The 22,455-nt window shown below is 37.4% G+C and overlaps 1 protein-coding gene across 4 annotated transcripts in view; it reads left to right on the top strand.

The window, feature by feature from the left end:
- Positions 1 to 22,455, top strand: part of KCNU1 (potassium calcium-activated channel subfamily U member 1) — a 163,567-nt gene that overhangs the window by 63,038 nt on the left and 78,074 nt on the right. For all 4 annotated transcript variants that reach the window (XM_047717060.1, XM_047717061.1, XM_047717062.1 and 1 more), the window contains 4 exons: positions 1,496 to 1,608; positions 1,939 to 2,007; positions 5,972 to 6,061; positions 6,189 to 6,286. In XM_047717060.1, the coding sequence (XP_047573016.1) occupies positions 1,496 to 1,608; positions 1,939 to 2,007; positions 5,972 to 6,061; positions 6,189 to 6,286 (370 nt within the window). The remainder of the gene's footprint in view (positions 1 to 1,495; positions 1,609 to 1,938; positions 2,008 to 5,971; positions 6,062 to 6,188; positions 6,287 to 22,455) is intronic.

Here is a 22,455-nt window from a genome sequence, read left to right on the forward strand (position 1 = left end):
ATTCATCTCATAACCTGATTTTTCTGAGTATGACATTAGTATCTGTAAAACTTTCAAGTACTCAGATTCCAAGACCTTGGATCAATGATATGCGTTTCAACTATATTAATTATATGGTGAGAAATTATAGTTCAAAGAGCACTTCCAGTTTCTTCAAGGCAGAGACAGCATTGCGTTAGGCTTAAACTTGGACTAAATCTACTCCAGTTGACATACTTGAGCTCCCTGATTCTACTATGTAAATCGAAACTCTATCTTATCCTCCTGTTTCCTGTTCTGATCTTTAAAAAAAAAAAAAAATGATCACAGGAAGTCTTCTCCATCTCTATCATTCTTTTACCCCCTGTCAAAAACTGAAACATTTACATTACAAACATTAAGCCCCCCACCTTTTTTTTTTTAGTTATGGAGACTTAAATAGGGACTCCCAGTGAAGTGAGTACTCTTCGATGAAAAATTTAAGAGAGTGGGAGAAGGCAGGAGATTTGGCTGAATCTTGGAATGGGGGATTGCAGAGCGAGTGCTTGGATTGCTTGATATGAGTAGTCCTTTTTTGTAAGTCAGAATATTTTTTCTGTGTGTGTGTGTGTGTGTGTGTGTGTGTTGTGTTGTGTTTTCTAAAGCACAGGCTGGTCGTCTGAATATTTCTGAACTAACCTTAACCCTCCACAGCCACAGTGTTTCAGAACTTATAGGAATTCCAGACATTCATCTAGGTTTCTGGGCTTTAAGAGGAGCCTGTCCTGCCATGAAGGAGCAGTGTGGTGGGGGTTCTCATGGCAACAGATGGGGAAGATGATGAGAATGTATGGAGAGCATAACAAAATTCTGAGTTCTTATACAAATATCAGAGATGAGTTACCCAACAGCCCAAACCCTGCATAGCCTGTATTCAGCCTTTGTGAGAGATATCCTTCTCTCTCCCCTTCTTCATTTTCTCTGGAAACCTGCTGCTGTCCCTGATTTTTATCTCATGTCCATTGATCAGGATGGCTCCTTAAGTTCATTTGAAGCTATGAGAAGTTCTGATACTGGGCAGAAGCCTTGAATGTTTTTTCTTTGTGGCATATGGCTAGTCAATGGAAAACTTAATATGTTAAAAAAAAAATCTTAAGCAACTGTATTTATGGAGAGACAACTTAGATTCCATATTGTCCTTCTCCTCTTATTGTTACTGACTCAAAAACCAGTCTACCTTGCTGACATTATTGGGAGAATTTCAGTTTCTACAAGGTGTCATGAATGCCATCTGGGAAGAAACCAACTCATTATGCTTTCATTTTCTTCTGAACTCTCTAGTGTAAATAGTTGAGGTGTATGGTAGAGTTTTAGTTCTTCCTTTGACATTTCTTCAGTGAACCACTAGGACAAATCTCTTTTCTATAATTTAAGTGCAATGGGTGCTGGTTTGCTGCTTAGCAGGACATACAACTTGAATTATAACATCCCATATTCCATGTCCAAGTTCTACATGAGGCATGCTTGTGTATTCCAGGTTTTTCCTAAACAGCCTTGGCAAAAATATTTCTTTAATGGCCTGAAGAACAAAATCCTGACTCAACGTCTCTCTGATGACTTTGCTGGAATGAGTTTTCCTGACGTTTCCCGGTAAGTTAAAAGAAATGCTTTCCTCGTTCTTCATGCAATGACATTCTTTCAATAATGTTCACTGGGGGGACCACTGTAGGCCAGGCTCCATGATAAATACTGAAGTGTAAGAATGAACAAGTCTGCATCTGTGCAATTGAGAAGCTTGCATTCTGTGTGAGACATAATCACCATGCTGGCTATGATAAACTTTAGAATAGATTGACTTGGTCTCTTCCTCTGCTGAGGTACTAGTGTTTTCCCAGCACAGAGCACAGAGTGTTGGTCATATTCTTGTGAATTAGCACCCTGCTATCCTCTTTCCTCACAATTACTTGTCTTCCTCCCTAGGCTCTGCTTTGTGAAGCTGGGACTTATGCTGATAGCCATCGAACACAAATCCACGTTTCATGGTTACTGGTACCAATGAGACTTTGAATCTTTTCAGTTTTGTAAAAGGAGAATCTTTATGATTAAGACTTCTCCAAAAATACAGACATAACTAAGATATTGCCATTTGTTGAGAGCCAGCCTGTTGGGCACCCAGTTTGCTGTGGTGCACTTTGTATTGTCTTTAATGATTGGGGTTAGAATCTAATGATTGGAGTTAGAATGGTTACCCTAGTGGGTGGACAGGTGCTTTGCCTTTGTTCCCATGGCCTTCCCCAAATTCTCTCTCATGAGCAAGGGAGAGAAGAAATGCTCTCCTTCTCAGATCTGGGGTTCCTTTTAATTTACTACTAGATCTTATAAGTCTTGGCCATGAAATAGTACCATGAGATAGAATTATTTATGACAATAAATGCTCCCATAAACTGTAGCTTTACAAACTAAGCTGTAAAATATGGCAAAATGGGAATTCAGATTATGGGACAAAGTCTGCTTTTGGTAGAGTAGATAAAAGAGAGAATCAACATTATTAGACCATTGGAATTTCTTGAGAACCCATAATGAATAATATGAGAACTAAAATAATTTATCATGTAATAAAAAAATCTAGTAAAACAGCAAATCAACTACTATGATATATATAGAGAGAATAAAAAATGCTGAAAAATGAGAAAAACTGAGGGTTTAAATAGGTTGGGGAACAAGAAAGACTATTATATTGGCTTATGTATTCTTTTAGTGGAAAACTAAGTTGAATTAAATTGGAATCAACAGACCAAATTCTGATCCTGATTATGACTTGCTAGCTCTGTGGTGTTGGAGAAACATCCATTCTCTGTGAATCGAGGAGGTCATGTTAATACCTGAGACCCTTTCTAGTTCTAAAACTGACATTATCAGGAGCCTTAGAATTATAGGGAAATAGTCAAAATTCAACAAGTTTGAATGATATCAGACAGACTACAAAGGAACAATTTTATATGAAATGTTGGACAGAAGAAAAATCTAAGTAGAGATATTGCAAAATGCATCTGGGCAAAAGAAGTCAGCAGGGTACTGTACAAAGGAAGTCACTAAGGAGAGAATAACAAATAGTATCATCTAGCTGGCTTAATTCTATTTAACAATCCTGCCATGCTCAAGAAAATCTCAGAATTTAAATCTGTGCACAAATGGCCTTTCTGTCAGAAATAGGTTACAGCAAAAAGGATGGAGTCTTAGAACCATAAACCAGGCAGTTTGAGTTTTAGACTGGTCCAGAACTTTGCCTTCAGCAACATGGGCTATGCATTGGAACTATTTGCAAAGCTTTAAAGGCATATAGATTCCAAAATCCCACTCTGATCTTTACAAAATCAAAATCTCCAAGGGTAGGACCAGAGAATTTTTGAAGACCCCATGATAGAGTCAGTTTTTTTGCTGGTATTTATAAACTACTGGACCAAATGTTTTTGAGGCCCCTTCCAACTTCAGCATCCTAGATTTCTTTAAACTTTATTAGGATGACTATGGGACATCACAGAACAGAAACACAAACATTTATTAGGCAGCTAATTTCCTTGATGCTGTTTATTATCTAGCACATATGTACCCCTAATGAAAGAGGATCGTGCTCTAACTTACATTTAACTTTGGTTTCTCACCGAAGAGTCAGGTGAATCAAAGAGATTAAATCCTGATTTGGTTAATAGCAGTCTTTTACATGATTGCCAGTTCGTGACCAGCAATGCTACAGGCACTTTGCTTACATAAACTCTTGAATCTCTACAACAATGGGTATACTTCTTAGTCCCATTTTATAGAGAAGGAAGATGAGGCCCAGAAAAGTTAAATAATTTTCCCAAACTCACATCAGTCCCAAGTGGCAGAGCCAGCATCTGAACTCAGCAAGGGAGGTGGTGATCCTCATCACTATGCTGTACTAAATCCACTGTAGCCATAAGTGGGAGGAAAATAGGGCATCTCAATGGCTGAGGTTTAGACTAGTATACAGAAAAACTGGAGGGAAAACCCATCTTTTCTCACCTTTTATTTTCTCTTCTAATCGATACACTTGAATAGACTTTAAAACTTGGGAAAGCCCAGGTCACCTGGGTGCCTTAGTTAAGCATCCGACTGTTGATTTCAGCTCAGGTTGTGATCTCAGGGATGTGAAATGGAGCCCTCCATCAGGCTCCAAGCTAGGAGTGGAGCCTGCTTACTATTCTCTCTCTCCCTCTCCCTTTGCCCCTCCCCGGCTTGCATGCCTGTGCCCTCTTTCTCTCTCTCGCTCTCTCTCTCTCTCTCTCTCAAATAAGTAAATAAATCTTAAAAAAAAAAAAAAGTTCAAAAAGCCCTTGACAATCATATGGATTTGTCTTAGGGAATAATTTATTATCTGCTAAGTGATAAAGCTGGATCTGACCCCAGTCAGATAATGTTCTAAGTTTGTTGCAGTAGCAAACATTCTCTAGAGAGCAAGTGGCCATGATTCATGAAAGGGATTTCAAGCCAGTTTGGAAAAATGTCCAAAGGGAGTTCACCTCTCCTTTCAAATGCAACCGCAGCTATTATTGTGACAGTATCTTCATTACTAAATATTTATTTTTTTAAAGATTTTATTTTTTATTTGACAGAGAGAGAGAGATCACAAGTAGGCAGAGTGGCAGGCAGAGAGAGATTGAGGAGGAAGCAGGCTCCCTGCTGAGCAGAGCTGAATGCAGGACTCAATCCCAGGACTCTGGGATCATGACCTGAGCCGAAGGCAGAGGCTTAACCCACTGAGCAACCCAGGAGCCCCCATTACTAAATATTTAATATGAGTTCAGAGGGCACTGCCTTAAAAATAAGAGCTATGAAGATACAACTCCGTTTATGTTTGCTAGCTAGTGAACATCAGCCAATGATGGGGGCACAAATCCATGTTCTTTTCCTTTCAAAGTTAAAAGCGTTTATTCTACTCTTTAATATCAGTCAGTAAACATTTGGAAAATGCCATCCAGTGTCTCAGATAATAAACTACCTCAATATAGCATCAACACAGCTACCCAGCATCTTTTGATTCTTGGCATAGTGTGGAAGAGCTTTTGTGGCACAACCCCTTTTATTTTTGTAAAGCTCTTAAACTCAGAAGTTACTTTGGAGTACCCTAACAACAGAATAAGCTTTGCCAAAATTAATATTTGACTTCTTTCCAGTGTTAATATAAAAGGAGTGTTTTAAGGAAGTAAAGGAGTACTTTTACCATGTGCAAATGAAGTAATGGTACTTTCAAGTTTATAAGACCTCATTGTGTTGAGGGTCTGAATTAAAGGAAATAAAAATGGGATAGCCTGAAAAACATAAGGAGAAATGTGGGGAATTCAAACAGTTGTGATGTAGTACTACATCAAGGAGTCTCATGGGTGAAATTTGTAAGATGTCATTTTCAAACACACAAACAATAAGGAAAGAGAAAATCAAAGTGTTCATGTAGCAATAGAAACAATTCATGTGGTTCCTGCTCTCAAAAATCTGGCAATCAAGATAGAAAAAAAAATGAAGTCTAAAGAAATATGCAAGATCAAAAATTGCATAAGCAAATAAAAGGAACTTTTGAATCCAGCTGGTTAACTAGGCATAATTTAATTCTATAGGACAAGTAGCCTAAAGATAAACACCACTACTATGACTGTAAGACTTGCAACCATGTGGCTGTGGCATTGAGTAGGCTAAATTAGCAAGGCTTCATGCATCTGAGTTGGTTTATCCATTTTAGGTTTAGGATGCAGTCCAGGGAGGAGTTCACCCTTAGCTCAGCTGTGTGCAACTCAGTAATCATGTTGTGACCTGACTCCCTTCTGGATATTTAGCAGCAATCAAATGCAGTTTTTCTACCCTATTTGGCAGTAGAAGGGGATGGAGTCTTATTAACTCTACAGTTCAGGGAATCCATTGGTAATGACAGAATGAAGCACCAAATATTTCCATACAAATTAAAGGGGAAAATTACTGTATTTTTATTTTCTGTTTCCAGTAGTCTGCTGCTAAACCCACCTGTACAGGTTAAGCTGCGTAAGAACACACTAGGGTTCTTTATTGCTGAATCTGCAAAGGAAGTGATAAGGTAATTTTTTTATTACTTTATAGGGAGAAAGTCCTAAAGCAAATGCAACTCAATGGCAAACTGATTCAGCACCATGCTTAGTGTTAAGCCTCACATAAGTCATTCTTGATTTGCTTTCGTTGTCCAGAGCCTTCTTTTACTGTGCCAGCTGTCACAATGATATCTTTACTCCTGAGCTAATTGGAAAATGTAGCTGCAAAACCAAGGTCCATCGACACTTTCCAGGTAATTACACTTCATATCTGATTGCCCTCAGCCCAGCTTCCAGGGGCATGACCAAAGAAAGATGAGTTCCATCTCTTAAGATAATACCTATTTGAACTTGGCCCAGAAGTGGCAGATATTTCCCCAAACTGGGCATACAAGACCTGAGAATCAGTTTTTTAGAGCTGGAAGAAATCTTGCTAGGTATCTATTTAGACTTCTTCACAGGCCAAGCAAATGAGTACCAGAAGAGATTCAGTAACGTTGAAAGTCAAGAGCCAGTTGGAGGCACCCCCAACTCAATGCCAGACCTGCTGACTTTCAGCCTGTTGCTTTTCACTCCATCACAATGGTTTTCCCTCTTCAGTCTCAAAGTTCAGCCTATATCTGACTGCTTGGTTGGCCATAAGGCTACCTCATGACCACTCTTTCAAAAGAATTATTTTATCGAGCTATGTTTACTTGACAACATTGTGTAAATGTAAGGTGTGCTATGGATTGATTTGATATATTGATACTGCAATGTGATTGCCACTGTAGCGTTAGCTAACACTTCTATTTTGTCACATAATTATCATTTTTCCTAGCGTTGGGAACAGGACCATTCCTTGAGTACCCTGAATGGACTGTAGGAGATTTAAAGTTTACTCATTCTGACACAGTGATGAGGAAATGTAATTTTTTTCTCTCATCTAATTGAACTCAATAGCTTACCAACAACTTTACCCTATAGTAGCAAAAGAGAGATTGTCTTATACATTCATGATAACTTCTTCCCTTGTAGTTTAAAACTTAGTCTCTTCCAAGTACTTTAGGATTCCGTGGGTAAAATCCCAGTGTTTCAGCATTTAAACTTAATTCAAAATTTGAATTTCCTATCAGGACTATTCTTATCTTTAAGGTTTCATCCTTTCCTTCTCCCCAAAATTCTATTTAAGTGCAGGAGTAAATTTGCTCAACATCATGGTTGTTGGGGTTTTTTTGTTTGTTTGTTTTTCTTTTTGAGAGTGAGAGAGAGAGAGCAAGCTTGCAAGGGGTGAGGTAGAGGGCAGAGGGAGAGAATCTTAAGCAGGCTCCACACCCAGTGCAGAGCCCCACTCAGAGTTTAATGTCCTGACCCTGAGATCATGGCCTGAGCCTAAATCAAGAGTTGGACACTTAATTGACTGAACCACCCAGGGACCCCCATGGCTGTTCTTATAGTGGACAGCAAGATACCCTTTAATACAAGTCCTTCCTGGTTCCTGAGGTACCTCATTTCCTTAGTAAGTGTCAGTATCTGTGACCTCTCCATCAGTAACCAGTATTAGTTCTTCTTGGCTTTGGGTCACCTTCTGTCATTTATTACTGAAATCCATCATCCCTGCCATACCCTCTGGTCTTGAGGTCTTGCAAAGCCCCTTTTCCTGTATTCCTGATCTATTCATTCTGTATGTTATTTTGGCCCCTCAGCTGTTTGAGACTTTCCAGTCTCCTGGTAAATATAGATGCATACAAGAAGGTGGGAGCCCTCTCTGGCCTTCTCTCTGTTTAAGCCCACTTGCTGCCTTGTCTCCTCCTCCGTAATCATCTTACATTGATACCAAATACTCTTCTGAGCCCCCTCCACCAATGAAAATCCATATGACAGAGGAAACACATCCCTCATTTTTCCCTTTGGCACACCTCTGAAGCTATCACATTTTCCTTGTCCAGCAACTTGAAACACAACCTGTCCTCAGCAACCTGAAACACAAGTTGTGTGTGTTGGGTGTGGGAGGGGGCTGGGTCCTTTCTGAGGGATCCCAGCTCTAACATTTTTATATAACAAAAGCTTTATTAAGTTATAATTTAAATACCATGAAATAAATACTTTTAAAGCATACGATTCAGCGGGTTTTAGTGTGCAAACAGATTTGTGAAACCAGCACTCCAATTTTAGAACATTTTCCATAACTCAGAGAGGAATTCCATACCTAGTAGTGGTTACTCCCCATTTTTTTCTGCCCACACCCCTGGAAACCACTAGCCTATTTTTGTGTCTAGATTTGTCTGGTCATTTCATGAAATGGGAATCAGACAGCATGAGGTCTCTTTTGTCTGGCACCCTTCACTTAGCCATGTTGTAGCATGTATCAATACCTCATTTCTTTTTATGGCTGAATGATATTATGTTGTATGGATATACTTCATCTTGTTTATTCATTCATCTGTTGATGGACATTTAAGTTGTTTGCACCTTTTGGATATTGTGGATAATGTTGCTATGAATATTGGTGCTCAGATATCTGTTTGAGTTCCTGCTTGTGATTTTTCGTGTATATATCCAGCAGTAGAATTGCTAAATCAGATATTAATTCAATGTTTAATTCTTTGAGGAACTGCTATACAGTTTTCCTTAGGAGCTACCTCGTTTCACATTTCTACCAGCAATATGTAAGAGTTCTAATTTCTCCACATCCTTTTTAAAAAAATAATTCCCCCCCTTTTTTTAATAATAGCCATCCTAATGAGTATAAATTGGTGTCTTATTGTGGTTTTAACTTGAATTACCCTAATGGCTAATGAAGTTGAGCATCTTTTGTGAGGATATTATGGGCCATTGTATGTTGTTGGAATGTCTATACGGATCCTTTACCCACTTTTTAAATTGGGTTGTTGTCTTTCTATTATTGGGTTGTATATGGTCTTCATATATTCTAAATATATGTCCCTTATCAGATGTATGGTCTCCCAATATCTTCTCCCATTTTGTGGTTTGTCCTTTTTTCTTCATATAATTTTTCTTCATCAAAGTTTATTTCCTCATCAAAATTTAAATTTTGATGAATTCCAGTGATGTATTTCATCATTTGTTGCTTGTGCTTTTGTGGAATAGCTAACCTGAGGTCGTAAAGATTTACTCCAACATAAAATTCTTCTGAGAATTTTATTTTTTTAGCTCTTACATGGGGGTCAGTGATTCCTTTTGAGTTGATTTTTATGTTTGGTTTCAGGAAAGGATCCAATTTCATTCTTTTCAATGTGGATATTCAGTTGTCCATGCATCAGTTTTTCTTGAACTCTTTTTGGTGCCCTTGTCAAAAAACAATGGACTGCAAAGGTATGGGTTTATTTCTGAGTCTCAGTTTTATTTCTTTGATCTGTATGTCTAGCTTTGTGTCAGTACCACACTGACTTTCCCTACCATAGTTTTGTATTAAATTCTGAGATCTGGAAATATGAGTCCTCCAAGTTTGTTATTCTTTTTCAAGATCATTTCGATTATTCTGCGTCCCTGCATTTTCTTACAAATTTTGGGATAAACATGTCTATTTCTGCAAAGAAGCCACCTGGGATTTTGATTGGCATTGTGTTGAGTCTGTAGGTCAATTTTGGAAATATTGTTATTAAGACAGTAAGTCTTCTGACGCATGAACATGTGATGTCTTTATATCTATTTATACCTGTAATTTCCTTCAATGGTGTTTTATAATTTTCAGATAAAAGGTTTTATACTATTCATGTTCAGTTGATTCCTAAGTATTTTATTCTTTTTAGTGCTTTTGTAAATGCAAAAGATTTTTAAGATTTTATTTATTTATTTGTTTTAGAGAGGAAGAGAGCACGAGTATGAGTGGGGGGAGAGGCAGAGGGAGAGTGAGAGAATCTCAAGCAGACTCTGCACTGAGCACAGAGCCCTACATGAGGCTCTGACTCACAATCCTGAGATCATGACCCAAAATGAAGCCATTTGCAGATGATTCGTTGTTAGGGTCTAGAAATACAATTGATTTTTGTGCATTGATCTTGTATTCTGCAACCTTACTGAAACTGTTTTACTAGTTCTAATACCCTTTTTTGTGGCCTTTTATTTCATTTTCTTGCCTAATTTCTGCTCATTCATTTATGATTTTAGTAATATGAGTATTTCCTCATTTTTGTGGCCAGTCTTGCCAGTTGTCTATTTTATTGGGTTTTCCAAAGAATCAATTTTAATTTTTTAATCTACTATTGTTCAATCTTTTAATTAAGTTGTGTATACTCTAATTTTTATTATTTCCTTCTTTCAATTTAATATGATTTAATTTTCTCTTCTCAGTGTCTTAACATGAAAGATTAGATTAGGTTATGTGATTTTAGATCTTTTTTTCTTTTTAAATAAACAGAAGAATTAATATCAGTAAAATTTCCTCTAAGCATTCTTTAAGGGCATGTCGTATTTTGATGAGTTCTGTTTTTATTTTCATATTTATCTAAAAGTATTGTATAATTCCACTTGTGATTTGTAGGGGCAGGACCCATTTGTTATTTAGGCATATGTTGTTTTGTTTCCACGTATTTATGGATTTCCCCAATTCCTTCGTTACTGACTTTTCATTTCATTTCATTTTTATTGAAGAACAAAATGATTTTGTATTTAAATACTAAATCTTTGTATGACTTAAATTCCTTTAAATACATTCATACTTATTTTATGGGCTATTATATGATCCATCCTGAAAAATATTCAATGTATAGCTGAAAAGAATCTGTATTCTTTTGTCATTGAGTGGAATGTTATATAGATGTTTGTTAGGTCTAGTTGGGTTATAGGTTTGTTTGTTTGTTTTTTTTTTAAGTCTTCTATTTCCTTGCTGATCCTTGCTGATAGAACAATGGATAGTTCTGTCTGCTATTGAAAGTGGGGTATTAAAATTCCAGTTATTATTGTTGAATTATCTATTTCCCCATTTAAATATGTTAGTTTTATGAATCATGTATTTTGGATTTCTATTGTTATGTGCCTATGAGTCTGTTACATCTTAGCAGTAGATTAACCATTTTATCATTATAAAATGTTTTTGTCTTTAGTAATATATTTGTCTTAAATTCTATTTTGTGTGAAATTAATGTAACCACTCTAGTGCTCTTTTGGTTACCATTTGAATGAAATGTTTTTCATCCTTTTTCTTTCAATCTATTAGTGTCTTTGAATCTAAGTATGTATCCTGTATGCAGTATACAGTTGGATCATGTTCTTTTTCCCCATTCTGCCAATCCCTGCTTCTTTATTTTATTTTATTTAAGATTTTAGTTATTTATTTGACAGAGAGAGAGCATAAACAAGGGGAGGAATAGGCAGAGGGAGAGGGAGAAGCAGCCTCCATGCTGGGCAGGCAGCCTGATGTGGGGCTTGATCCCAGGACCCTGGGATTATGACATGGGCCAAAGGCAGATGCTTAACTGACTGAGCCACCCAGGTGTCCCCTCTGCTTCTTTATTACAGAGTTTAATTCATTCACATTAATGCAATTACTGATAAATTAGTATTTACAACTGCTGTTTTTTTTTAACATGTCACATCTTTTTTGTTTCTTAAATCATTTATTACTGCCTTCTTTTGTGTTAGGTATTTTCTAGAGTACCATTTTAAATCTCTTGCTATTTATTTTCATATATATTTTTTAGTTATTTTCTTGATAGTTGGCCTGGAATATGTTGTTAACCTCACAATGTATAATAATTTTGTTTGGATTAATGCCACATTAGTTTCTATAGTATACAAAAACTATGTTCTTATATAGTTCCATTTCCTCGCTTTAGGTTATCATCACAAATTAAATCTTTATATATGTGTGGCCATCAGCATAAATTTGTAGTTATTTTTCTATAAATTCATCTTTTGAATCAGATAGAAAAAAAAGAGTTTACAAACAAACAAAAAGCTCTATATTTTATTTTATATTTATTTATGTAAATCTTCCTTTACCAATGCTCTTTATTTCTTCATGTGGATTTGAGTTACTGCCTGGTGTCCTTTTATTTCAAATTCAAGGACTCCTATTTGTATTTGATGTAGGACTTTTTTATGTTCATAAGCAATGAACTCTCTTAGGTTTTTTAAGTCCTAAAATGTCTTAATTTATCTTTCATTTTTGAAGGATAGTTTTAGCAAATATGGAATTGTTTCTTGGCAATTTTTCATTCAGGACTTTGAATATGTCATCCTACTGCTTCCTGGCCTCCATTGTTTATCTCAAGAAATCAGCTGTTGGAGCACCTGGGTGGCTCAGTTGGTTAAGCATCTGCCTTCAGCTCAGGTCATGATCTCAGGGTACTGGGGATAGATCCCCACATTGGGCTCCCTTCTTGGTGGGGAGCCTGCTTCTCCCTCTTCCTCTGCCTGCTGTTCCCCCTGCTTGTGCATGCTCTCTCTCTCTATCTCTCTGTTAAATAAATAAATAAACTATTTTTTTAAAAAAGGAAAAAAAGAAATCAGCTGCCAGTCCTTATTGAGGATCCTTTGTACATGATGAGTCACTTCTTGATGTTTTGAGTATTCTCTCCTTTTCTTTGGGTTTCAGTAGTTTTTTTATGGAGTATCTAGATGTTGATCTTTTTGAATTTATGATAATTAGAATTTGTAACCTTCTTGGTTGTGTAGATTAATGCTTTTCATCCAATTTGAGAAGTTTTTGGACATTATTTCTTCAAATATTCTTTCTATTCTTTGTCTCTCTTCTCCTTCTGTGACTACCATTGAGTGGATGTTGGTACATTTATATGGCATCCCAGAAGATCTCTCACATTCAGTTCACTTTTCTTTATTTTTTCTTCTATAACTCAGACTGGATAATCTCCCTTGACCTATCTTTCACTTGGCTGATTCTTTTTTCAGAATGTTGAAACTTGATCTCAAATTAAACTAATTTTTTATTTTGGTTCTTATGCTTTTCAACTCCAGGATTCATATTTTTTAATAATTCTTTTTTTTATTTTTTAATTTTTTAAAGGTTTCATTTATTTATTTGAGAGAGAGAGAGAGCAAGAGAGACAGAGAGTACAAGCTGGGAGGTGCAGCAGAGGGAGAGGGAGAAACAGACACCCGCTGAGCAAGAAATGCAGGACCCCAAGATTGTGACCTGAGCCAAAGGCAGATGCATAGCTAACTGAGCCATCCAGGTTCCCTTAATAACTGTAACTCTTTATTAGCATTCTCTGTTTTGTGAGACATCATTCTCATATTCTTTCAGTTTTTAGCTATAATTTCCCTTAGTTCTCTGAACATACTTAAAATAACTTTTAATAGATTTAAAGTCTTAGACTACTAAATGAAATGTCTGGTTTTCTCAGAGAGAGTATCTACTGATAGCTTTGCATCCTGTATATGGATAATACCTTCCTGTTTCTTTCCATGTCTCATAACTTTTTGTTGAAAATTAGACATTCCAAATATAACTGTGGTAATTATGGAAATCAAATTTCACCCACCTTATTCCCTAGTGTTTTGTTGTTGTTGTTACTGCTTGCTGTATTTGCCATTATTCTAGTGACTTTTATTAACTATATAATGTCTGCTTCTTTGTCATTTGTAGCCACTGAATTCTCTCTTGTGTTTGTTTAGTGGCCATCTATTAACTGGACAGAGATCTTGTTAAATACCTGCAACCAATAAATCTCCCAGTATTTGTCAAAGGATTTAGTGTTTTTGTTGAGACATGCCTCCAATATTCAGCTAGGCAATTGTCAACTCTGCTTTAGCCTTCACTTCCTGCTTGAACAGAACATCAAGGTCAGTGAGAGGTGAGAACTTAGGACCTTTTCAGCATGCACACATCTGTGTGTATTCCTGGAGCCCTGGGCATATATGTTGTTTACATTTTCAGGACTGTTCTAGGATTTTTTAAAGTGCCTATGGACAACTTATTCCTCAGTTTTTCCTTTAAACATTTTTTAGTCTATTGTTTGCCCTTTTATCCATTTTCTCACACAGCTGTGATACTAAAACATTTACTATGGCTTACTGGATAGAGGGTTTTAGAACTAGGTAAGTTTAAATAAGGTTGAAAAAAGACAAGTCATTCAAGTAGCATCATCCAGGGAACCACCACACAAGTCAAATAATGACTCTCCTTTGGAAATAAGGCTTTGAAAGAATTGTAGTTCTGCTCTACTCCCTCTGACACCAGGAACATGGGGCATTATTTTTCAAGGATACTAATTAGCTAGGGAGTTGGAGATGGGACCAATATAAGTTAAAACACCACAAAGATTGCTGTTTTAATGAAGATATATTCATTTTTCTGGACTAATTGTTCTTGGATCACTGCCGATTAGTTTTCAGAATTCTGAAAAAATTCATTCTGACCATTTTTGTCCGTTTATTCTTTGTTTTTATGGAGAAACAAACTTTCTGAAGTCTTTATCATTTTTATGTGTGTGGCTCAATTTCATTTTTGAAAGATAGTTTTACTGGATATAGAATTTTTGGTTGACAGTTTATTCCAACACCTTGTGTATATCATCCCACTGCCTTCTAGCCTCCATTCTTTCTGATGAAAAGTCCTCTGTTAATCTCACTGGGTTTCACTTGTAAATCAAGTTTTGCCTGTCTTTTGCTGCTTTTAAGATTTTCTTCTTGTCTTTGACTTTCAGCATTGTTCCTATGATATGTCTGTGTCTGGATATCTTTATGCTTATCCTGTTTGGCATTCACTGATATCTTTGGATGTGTAATGTAATAGAGTAAGTAATGGCCCCCAAAGACAGCCATACTCTAACCCCTGGAACCCCATGAATGTTATTTTCATATGACAAAAGGAACTTTGCAGATGTGATTGAATTAAGGATCTTGAGATGGGCAGATTATCCTGGATTATCTATGTGGAATTTAAATGTAATCATAAAGGTCCTTATGAAAGGGAGGCGGAAGGAGGAGATGCAACTACATGAGCAAGAAAAAAGGGCTTGTGGTGAAAGCAGATGGCAGCTAATTCAGAGAGAGAAAAGGTTATGCCATTGTCTTTGAAGATGGAGAAAAGAGCCACAGGGCAAGGAATACAGGGAGCCTCTCCTAGGTGGAAAATTCAAGGAGATGGATTATCTCCTAGAATCCCTGAAAGAAATTTAATGCCCTGATTTCAGCTCAGGGAAAATTACTTCCATCTTCTGAACTCCAGAACTGTAAGAGAATAAAGGAATATTGTTTTAAGCCAACATTTTGTGGTAATTTGTTACAACATTCATAGGGAAGTAATATAGGCATACCTCATTTTATTGTTCTTCACTTTATTACACTTCACAGTTATTGCATTTTTTACAAATTGAAGTTTTATAACAACCCTGCATCAAGCAAGTCTGTTGGCATTATTTTCCCAATACCATTTCCCCACTTCATGTTTCTGTGTCACATTTTGTTAATCTTACAGTATTTCAAACTTTAGTATTACTAGTATTATTTAGTATTATTATATTTGTTTTAATGATCTGTGATCAGTGATCTTTGGTGTTACTATGGCAATTGTTTTGGGTGCCATGGACTATGCCCCTCTAACACATATAACTTAATTGATATATGGTATGTGTTCTGACTGCTCCACTGACCAACTACTCCACTTCTTCTCCTTAGACCTCCTTATTCCCTGAGATATAATAGAAGAGTCAGTTGATGCAGGAAACTTCATTGTTTTATTTTAAGAAATTGCCATAGACACCCCCACCTTCAGCAACCACCACTCTGATCAGTCAGCAGCCATCAGCACCAAGGCAAGCCTTTTCACCAGCAAAAACACTGTGATTCACTATAAGTTCAGATGATGGGTAGCATCATTTAGCAATAAAGTATTTTTTAATTATGTACTTTTTTTAGACATAGTGCTATTGTACACTTAGACCACAGTATAGCATAGACATATATGAACAAGGAAACCATAAAATTAATAGACTTGCTTTACCATGCTATCTGTTTTAGTAAAGTGGTCTGGAACCAAACCCACAATACCTCTAAGGCATGCCCATATATGTAGTTTAATATTTTTCATCAAATTTGGGAAGATTTAATTCATTGTTTATTTGAGTATGTTTTCAACCTCCTTTATCTCTCTTCCCCCTAACTTGTCCTATCTTTACATATATATGGTACACTTACTGGGGATCCACGTATTTCTGGAATTGTTTATTTTTCTTCCTTCTCTCTCTTTCTGTCTCTCTGTCTGTCTCTCTTTCTTCTGCTCTTGCTCTTTTGGATTGTAGTCACTCTCAGTCTGTCCTATATTTGCTGATTTTTTTTTTCTTGCGCTCAAATCTATTGCTAGGCCCTGCATTAGTTTCCAATTGCTATTATAACAAATTACCACATGTTTAGTGGCTTAGTGATAAATTAACATTATTTTATCATTCGGAAGTCTGAATGGGTCTACCTGGCAAGGGACTTTATGGAAGTTCTAAGCAAGAATCCATGGCCTTGCTTACTCAGTTTGTAGAGGCTGCCTATACTCCTTGGCTTATGGCCCCAGTCTGTCTTTAAAGCCAGCAATGTCTGCAGGTCTTTCTCACATCTTATTGTTCAAACTCTATTTCCATCATCACGTTACCTTCTCTGACTCTGGATCTACTGTCTCCGTGTTCTACATTGAAAAAACTGTGATTCAATTGAGCCACCTGGTTAATCTGGGAAAATCTTTCAAGGTGAGCTAATTAGCGCCTTTCCATTTGCAACCTTGAATCCCCCTCACCATATATAATCTGAAATACTCACAGGTTCTGGGGATTAGGACATGGACATCTTTGGGGGATGGTGTATTCTGTGCCAGTCAGAAGCCCCTTGATTAAACTGGGTAGCTTCAAACAACAGAAAATTATTCTGTTCTAGTTCTGAGACCAAAGTCTGAAGTCAGGGTATCAGCAGGGCCACACTCCTTCTGAAGGCTCATGGGAGAATCCTTCCTTGTCTTTTCTAGCTCTAGAAGCTGCTGGTGGCCATTGCCTGTGTTGGCATCACTGCAGCCCGCCTCTGTCTTCACATGGCCCTCTTTCTTGTGTCTCTTCTTCTTTTAAGGACACCAGTTTTGGACTTAGAACTCATTCAAAATCCAGGATGATTTCATCTTGAGATTCCTAACTAATTATGTCTGTAGAGATGTCATTTCTTTAAGGTCATTGTAGTAGGCAGCAAAAAAAAAAAAAAAAAAAAAAAAAAAAAAAACAAACAAACAAACAAACAAAAAAAAAAAACCAATACTAGGGACTGGGATGGCTTAATCAGGAGTAATTTATTTTCTCATGGTTCTGGAGGCTGGAAGTCCCATGATCAAGGTACCAGCCAACTCAGTTTCTGGAGAGAGGTCTGTTCCTGGCTTATAGATAGCCACCTTCTCCCAGTGTACTCAAATGGCAGATAGAAAGCTCTGGTTTCTCTTCCTCTTCTTATAAGAATACTAATCCTATCAGATCAGGGTCCTCATTTGGACTAAATTACTTCTATGAAGTGTCTATCTCCACATATAGTCACACTGGGAGTTAGGGCTTCAACATGTGAATTTGAGAAGGACACAATTCAGCCCAGAGCAGTCACAATCTGAGGTTCCAAGTAGACATGAATTGGGGGGACACTCTTCAGTCCATTAACCCCTCTTCAATTAGTATACTTTTCAAGTATAGAATTTCCATTGGGTTCTTTTTTTATAATTTCCATCTGTTTATTATTGTCTCTTTGAAAAGACATTATCAACACGCCTTTATTTCTTGAATCGTGTTTTTTTAAATTCTTAGAACATATTTGTAATAGCTGCTCTGAAGAATTTGTCTGCTAAGTGGGACATCTGGACCCTTGCACAGGCCATTTCTGTTGTCTGCCTCTTTTTTTTTTTAAGATTTTATTTATTTATTTGACAGAGAGAGAGATCACAAGTAGACAGAGAGGCAGGCAGAGAGAGAGAGAGAGAGGGAAGCAGGCTCCCTGCTGAGCAGAGAGCCCGATGCGGGACTCGATCCCAAGACCCTGAGATCATGACCTGAGCCGAAGGCAGCAGCTTAACCCACTGAGCCACCCAGGCACCCTGCCTCTTTTTTTTTTTTTTTAACCCCTGTATATGGTTCATGTTTTCCTGCTTCTTTACATATCTCATAATTTTGCTGTTCTTGTTGAAAACTAGACTTTTAGACAATATAATGTAGCAACTCTGGATACCAGAGCTTGTTGTCATTGCTTGTTTGATTAATGAATTAGTGATTGGGATTGACTATTTCATTGAAGTCTATTCCCCTGGCAGCATTAAGACTCTGATATTTCTCATCAGAGTGTAACCTTGACTTGGCACATGGTCAACGGGGAATGGTGGTGGTTTTAATAAGGGCTCTTGGAATTGTCTCCTTTCCTGATCCCTCTTTTCATCTCTCTGTCTCTGTTGGTATCACACTCAGCTCTTGGGGTGTACTACTGGTTGCTATTGATTCTATTATTCTTGACAATACCCTCAGGCTTATATTGTTCTAAGGTAATATTCAAGTAAATGTGGGTCCCGTTGCAGAACTAATTTTTGAGGCCAGTCTTTGAGGTCCCTTCTGACCCAAAGAGAGCACTTATTAGCTCTCTCTTTTCCTGTCTCACTGTAGTAAACTCTGGCCTATGGTTTACTTTATTGCTCTCATGGAGCTACCAACCTCAACTTAATTGTTTGCCACCAAAATCACCATTGTTTTCAAAAGCATCTTTGGGCTTGAACTTTTCCACACTGGTCCAAATAAAGGAAGCTCCCTTGCGAAGAGCTTCAGCATTTGCTGTTCTAATGGCCTGCCTCTCCTTCTGGTCAGAATGTCTGAGCCACTGCTCCAGAGCTGGAGACTTCTCTCAAAGCAACACATCTGCTTTTTGAGTGGGGCACTGGGCAGTGGTGGTAGCCTCTCGTCTTCCTGGTTTGATTCTCTCACTGTAGAAACTCTGCCTTCAGTGTGAGCTGGGTTGAGGGTAACCTGAAATCCCTATTGTCCATGGTTGCCACTGAATGCTTAAGTCTAAAGATTGTGAATTAAATGGGTGTCTGAAGATTGTGAATTAAATAGGCTTTGAGACCCGATTTTGGATTCAGAAGCTAAACATTGACTCCTTTTGTGTTCTATAACTTAAGATTCTTTCTTGAGGCAAGGGATGAGAATGAATAAGTAGGATAAATATCCATTAAAAAAAGGAGTAAAGAAAGAAAAAATAATACATTAAAAGTATGATCTCACTACATGTGTCTTTATAATATATGAAAATTTAGCATGGTTTCACACAGTAGATGTATTTCTGTAAATATAGTATACAAGTCAAACTTTTGCAAGCTCGGTATACACACATATATGTGTGCACTTTTGTTAGCCATTTTGCAAAACAAAAGTGTTTTATAAAAATTAAAAATCACCCCTTTAGCAAGGTTTTAAGCGTGATTTTACATTTTATTTTATTTTATTTTATTATTTTATTTTTTGAGGGCAAGAAAGAGAGAGTGAACAAGCAGGGTGGAGAGGAGCAGAAGTAAAGGGAGAGAGAGAATCTTAAGCAGGCTCCATTCTGGGTGAAACTTGATCTCAGGACCCTGAGACAAAATCAAGAGTCTGACATTTAATCAATTGAACACCCAGGTACCCTTACTATATATATTTTAAAGCAGGAAGTTGCTCTAGTCTAAAGAGGGAAAGATTTTTCTATAAATAGAAAGGCTCTGCCATCATATTTGTAGATATGCCAAATTTTACCCATCTCTGTAACATGCGTTTAATAATACCTAGGGAATAAATTAGTAAGATTTTTAACCTATAATCAAATGTTTGAGTTTCCCTGTAGTGATCACAATTCTCAGAATCTTTTATTCTTCTCATAATAGGATCTTTTCTTCTTCCTGCCTGGCACTGATCCTCAGTCACCACTCCTGGCATGCCCATCCCATGTGTCCTAGAGAACTCTTTTTTTTTTTCTGTAATCACTTTATTTTTTTTTAATTTATTTTTCATTTCTTTTCAGCGTAACAGTATTTATTGTTTTTGCACCACACCCAGTGTTCCATGCAATCTGTGCCCTCTCTAATACCCACCACCTGGTTCCCCCAACCTCCCACCCCCCCGCCCCTTCAAAACTCTCAGATTGTTTTTCCTAGAGAACTCTTATCAAATAATCTGGTACCCAGACGCTAAAGTAGTGGGAGGTGTCAGCTGTTCTTGACTTCAGTTTGCCAGATGATGGCAGCAGAGTACTATGAAATGCTCACAGGTCGGGCAGCTAGGGAACTAGGCTTGTGTAGGAATTTGAATCTGGAGAGAGTTCTCATCAAAATGCACCCAAAAGGACATCACTATAGAAGGGAGTTCTTCGACCTTAGAGATTTAAGAGTCATAATATTATCTGGAAGTTCTTCCAGCAAATTAGCTTTCAAAAAGGACTTAAGAACCTAGTAATTGATAGCAAAATAGAAAAATTTTCTGACTTTGGGTTAGTAGAAATTTCAGGTTGAATATTTCATGTTTCAGAGCCCTAATGCAGAGTATCCCCAGTCTACTCTTTTCTAATAACCATTTCGTTCTTGAGTTAATTGGGTTTGCTCAGTCCCACCAATTTCTTCCTCCTGCTATGCTAATTGAGAGTTCAGAAGACTTGAATGCTAACGACAACTGTGCCACTGATTTACTGTGGTTAAGGGAAGATATGCTACTTTTGCGGGTCTCAGTGTTGTCATTACTTCCAGACTGGGAGGTTCTTTTCATCTCAATGACCCTTTCCAATTCTGATGTTCAGTGATTTATAATCCCTCTTGCCTTTGATTACTTGCATTTTTCTAAGCTGAAACCACTCAGAGATTCTCCACTTAAATTTATAATCTAAACATTTTCAAGAGGCAGCATAGTGTGGTAGTGAAGAGCATGGATTCTGCATTGGTCACCTCTTAGCTGTGTGCCTTTAAGCAAATTATTCAAACTCTCATTGTGCTTCAGATTATTGTAAAATGCTAATGATAATATCACATATCTCAGAAGATTAAATGAGAATATTAGCACATAAAGAGTATACAAATTGAACATATTAATATAAAAAGCATTAAGACCAGTACCTGGAAAATAGTAAGTATATGTATGTTAATTATCATATTACCCGTGGGAATATAAGCTCAAGAAGAATCTCATTATTTTTTTTCTCATCAATGAAATGCAGATGAAATAAGAATTGGCAGAGAAGTCCTAGTGGATTATACTTATTTTAGCCCATTCCCTGATGTTTTGGGGTTTAGAGCAGGAAGACTAGCAGGGCTAGCCTTCAAATCAGGAGGAGTAGTCTTTCTGTTTTTCTACTTACTATAGTTAGATAAATTATTGGGCAGGAACTTCTCCAGCCGTAACTATGCAGTTCACTGCTTGCTATTTCACCACTGGAACCTCAGATGCCTCAGGCTGTAGAGTAGTGGTCCTCAACCAGGGCAAGGAGGAACTTATAGGAGTATCTGTATGCACTGGTTGGAGTGGGGGCATACAGATGAGCAATAAGAAAATGGCCCTGGGGAAAGTTGTGTCCAGATTTCCCTAATCTCTACCCCCTGAGCACTGTTTTAGAGTCCTCATTAAAATGTTAATTTTTGCCCTGGAGTCATACCTAAAGGAGAGAGGAATTTTGAAAAGGAAATTGGAAAGAGGATATGAAAGGAGTCAAGGGCAGGAGGTGATGATAGGAGTGGTTTGGATCTGTGGTCCAAATTTGAATTTAGCCCATTTCACTGTTCTCTTTAAGGTTTATCCCTGGGTCACTTTTTTCATTAACATCCAAGACTAATTGACCTCTTTAAGATAGGAGTCATCCCAGCCACTGATTCCCAGGGAGGAGAATTCCAAACCCAGATAGCTGAGATAGAAATTTCTGAATGAATGTACCAGGTGGTCTCCCTGGCTTGGCTTACCTGAGCAGCTCTGAAGTCCCATCAGAGTTCTTCTCCTGTACCAGTGGCCTTAGGTGGGAGAGAGAATAGAAGGGGTTCTTAGATGACTCTTCTTCTCTGAAGCAGGGTCAGGGACCACACGTCCACTTAATCTCAATATAAAGGAAAGCAACTTGATAACTACATAGACCATACACAAATATCTTGTATTCCTATATTCATGACAGTTGTTATTCTAATCCTATAGGTGACGGCAGGGCTCCATTTTCTCCAATCTTTGGTGTCCATCTCCACCTCAGCTATGGCCCTCTGTATGTCTCATCCCAGTGATTATAATAGCTTCTGAGCTGGTTTCCCTGGTTCTAGCCTCTTTTTTATGCCAATCCATGTCATCCTTCATGGCTATATTTTCTTGAAAAAAACTTCTGATCATGAATGGATATATAAATAATAATAATTAAAAAAAAGCAGATAGATTAATGCTATCCTTCCTTTTGCGAGACAAAGGCACTGGCTTGATCTGTTGTCCTGTTTCTTCTTCATCTCCTAGAGTCATCTCATATTCTTATCCAG

The sequence above is a fragment of the Lutra lutra genome, chromosome 2 (genome assembly GCF_902655055.1).
Source record: "Lutra lutra chromosome 2, mLutLut1.2, whole genome shotgun sequence".
In the NCBI taxonomy this organism is placed as follows: Eukaryota; Metazoa; Chordata; class Mammalia; order Carnivora; family Mustelidae; genus Lutra; species Lutra lutra.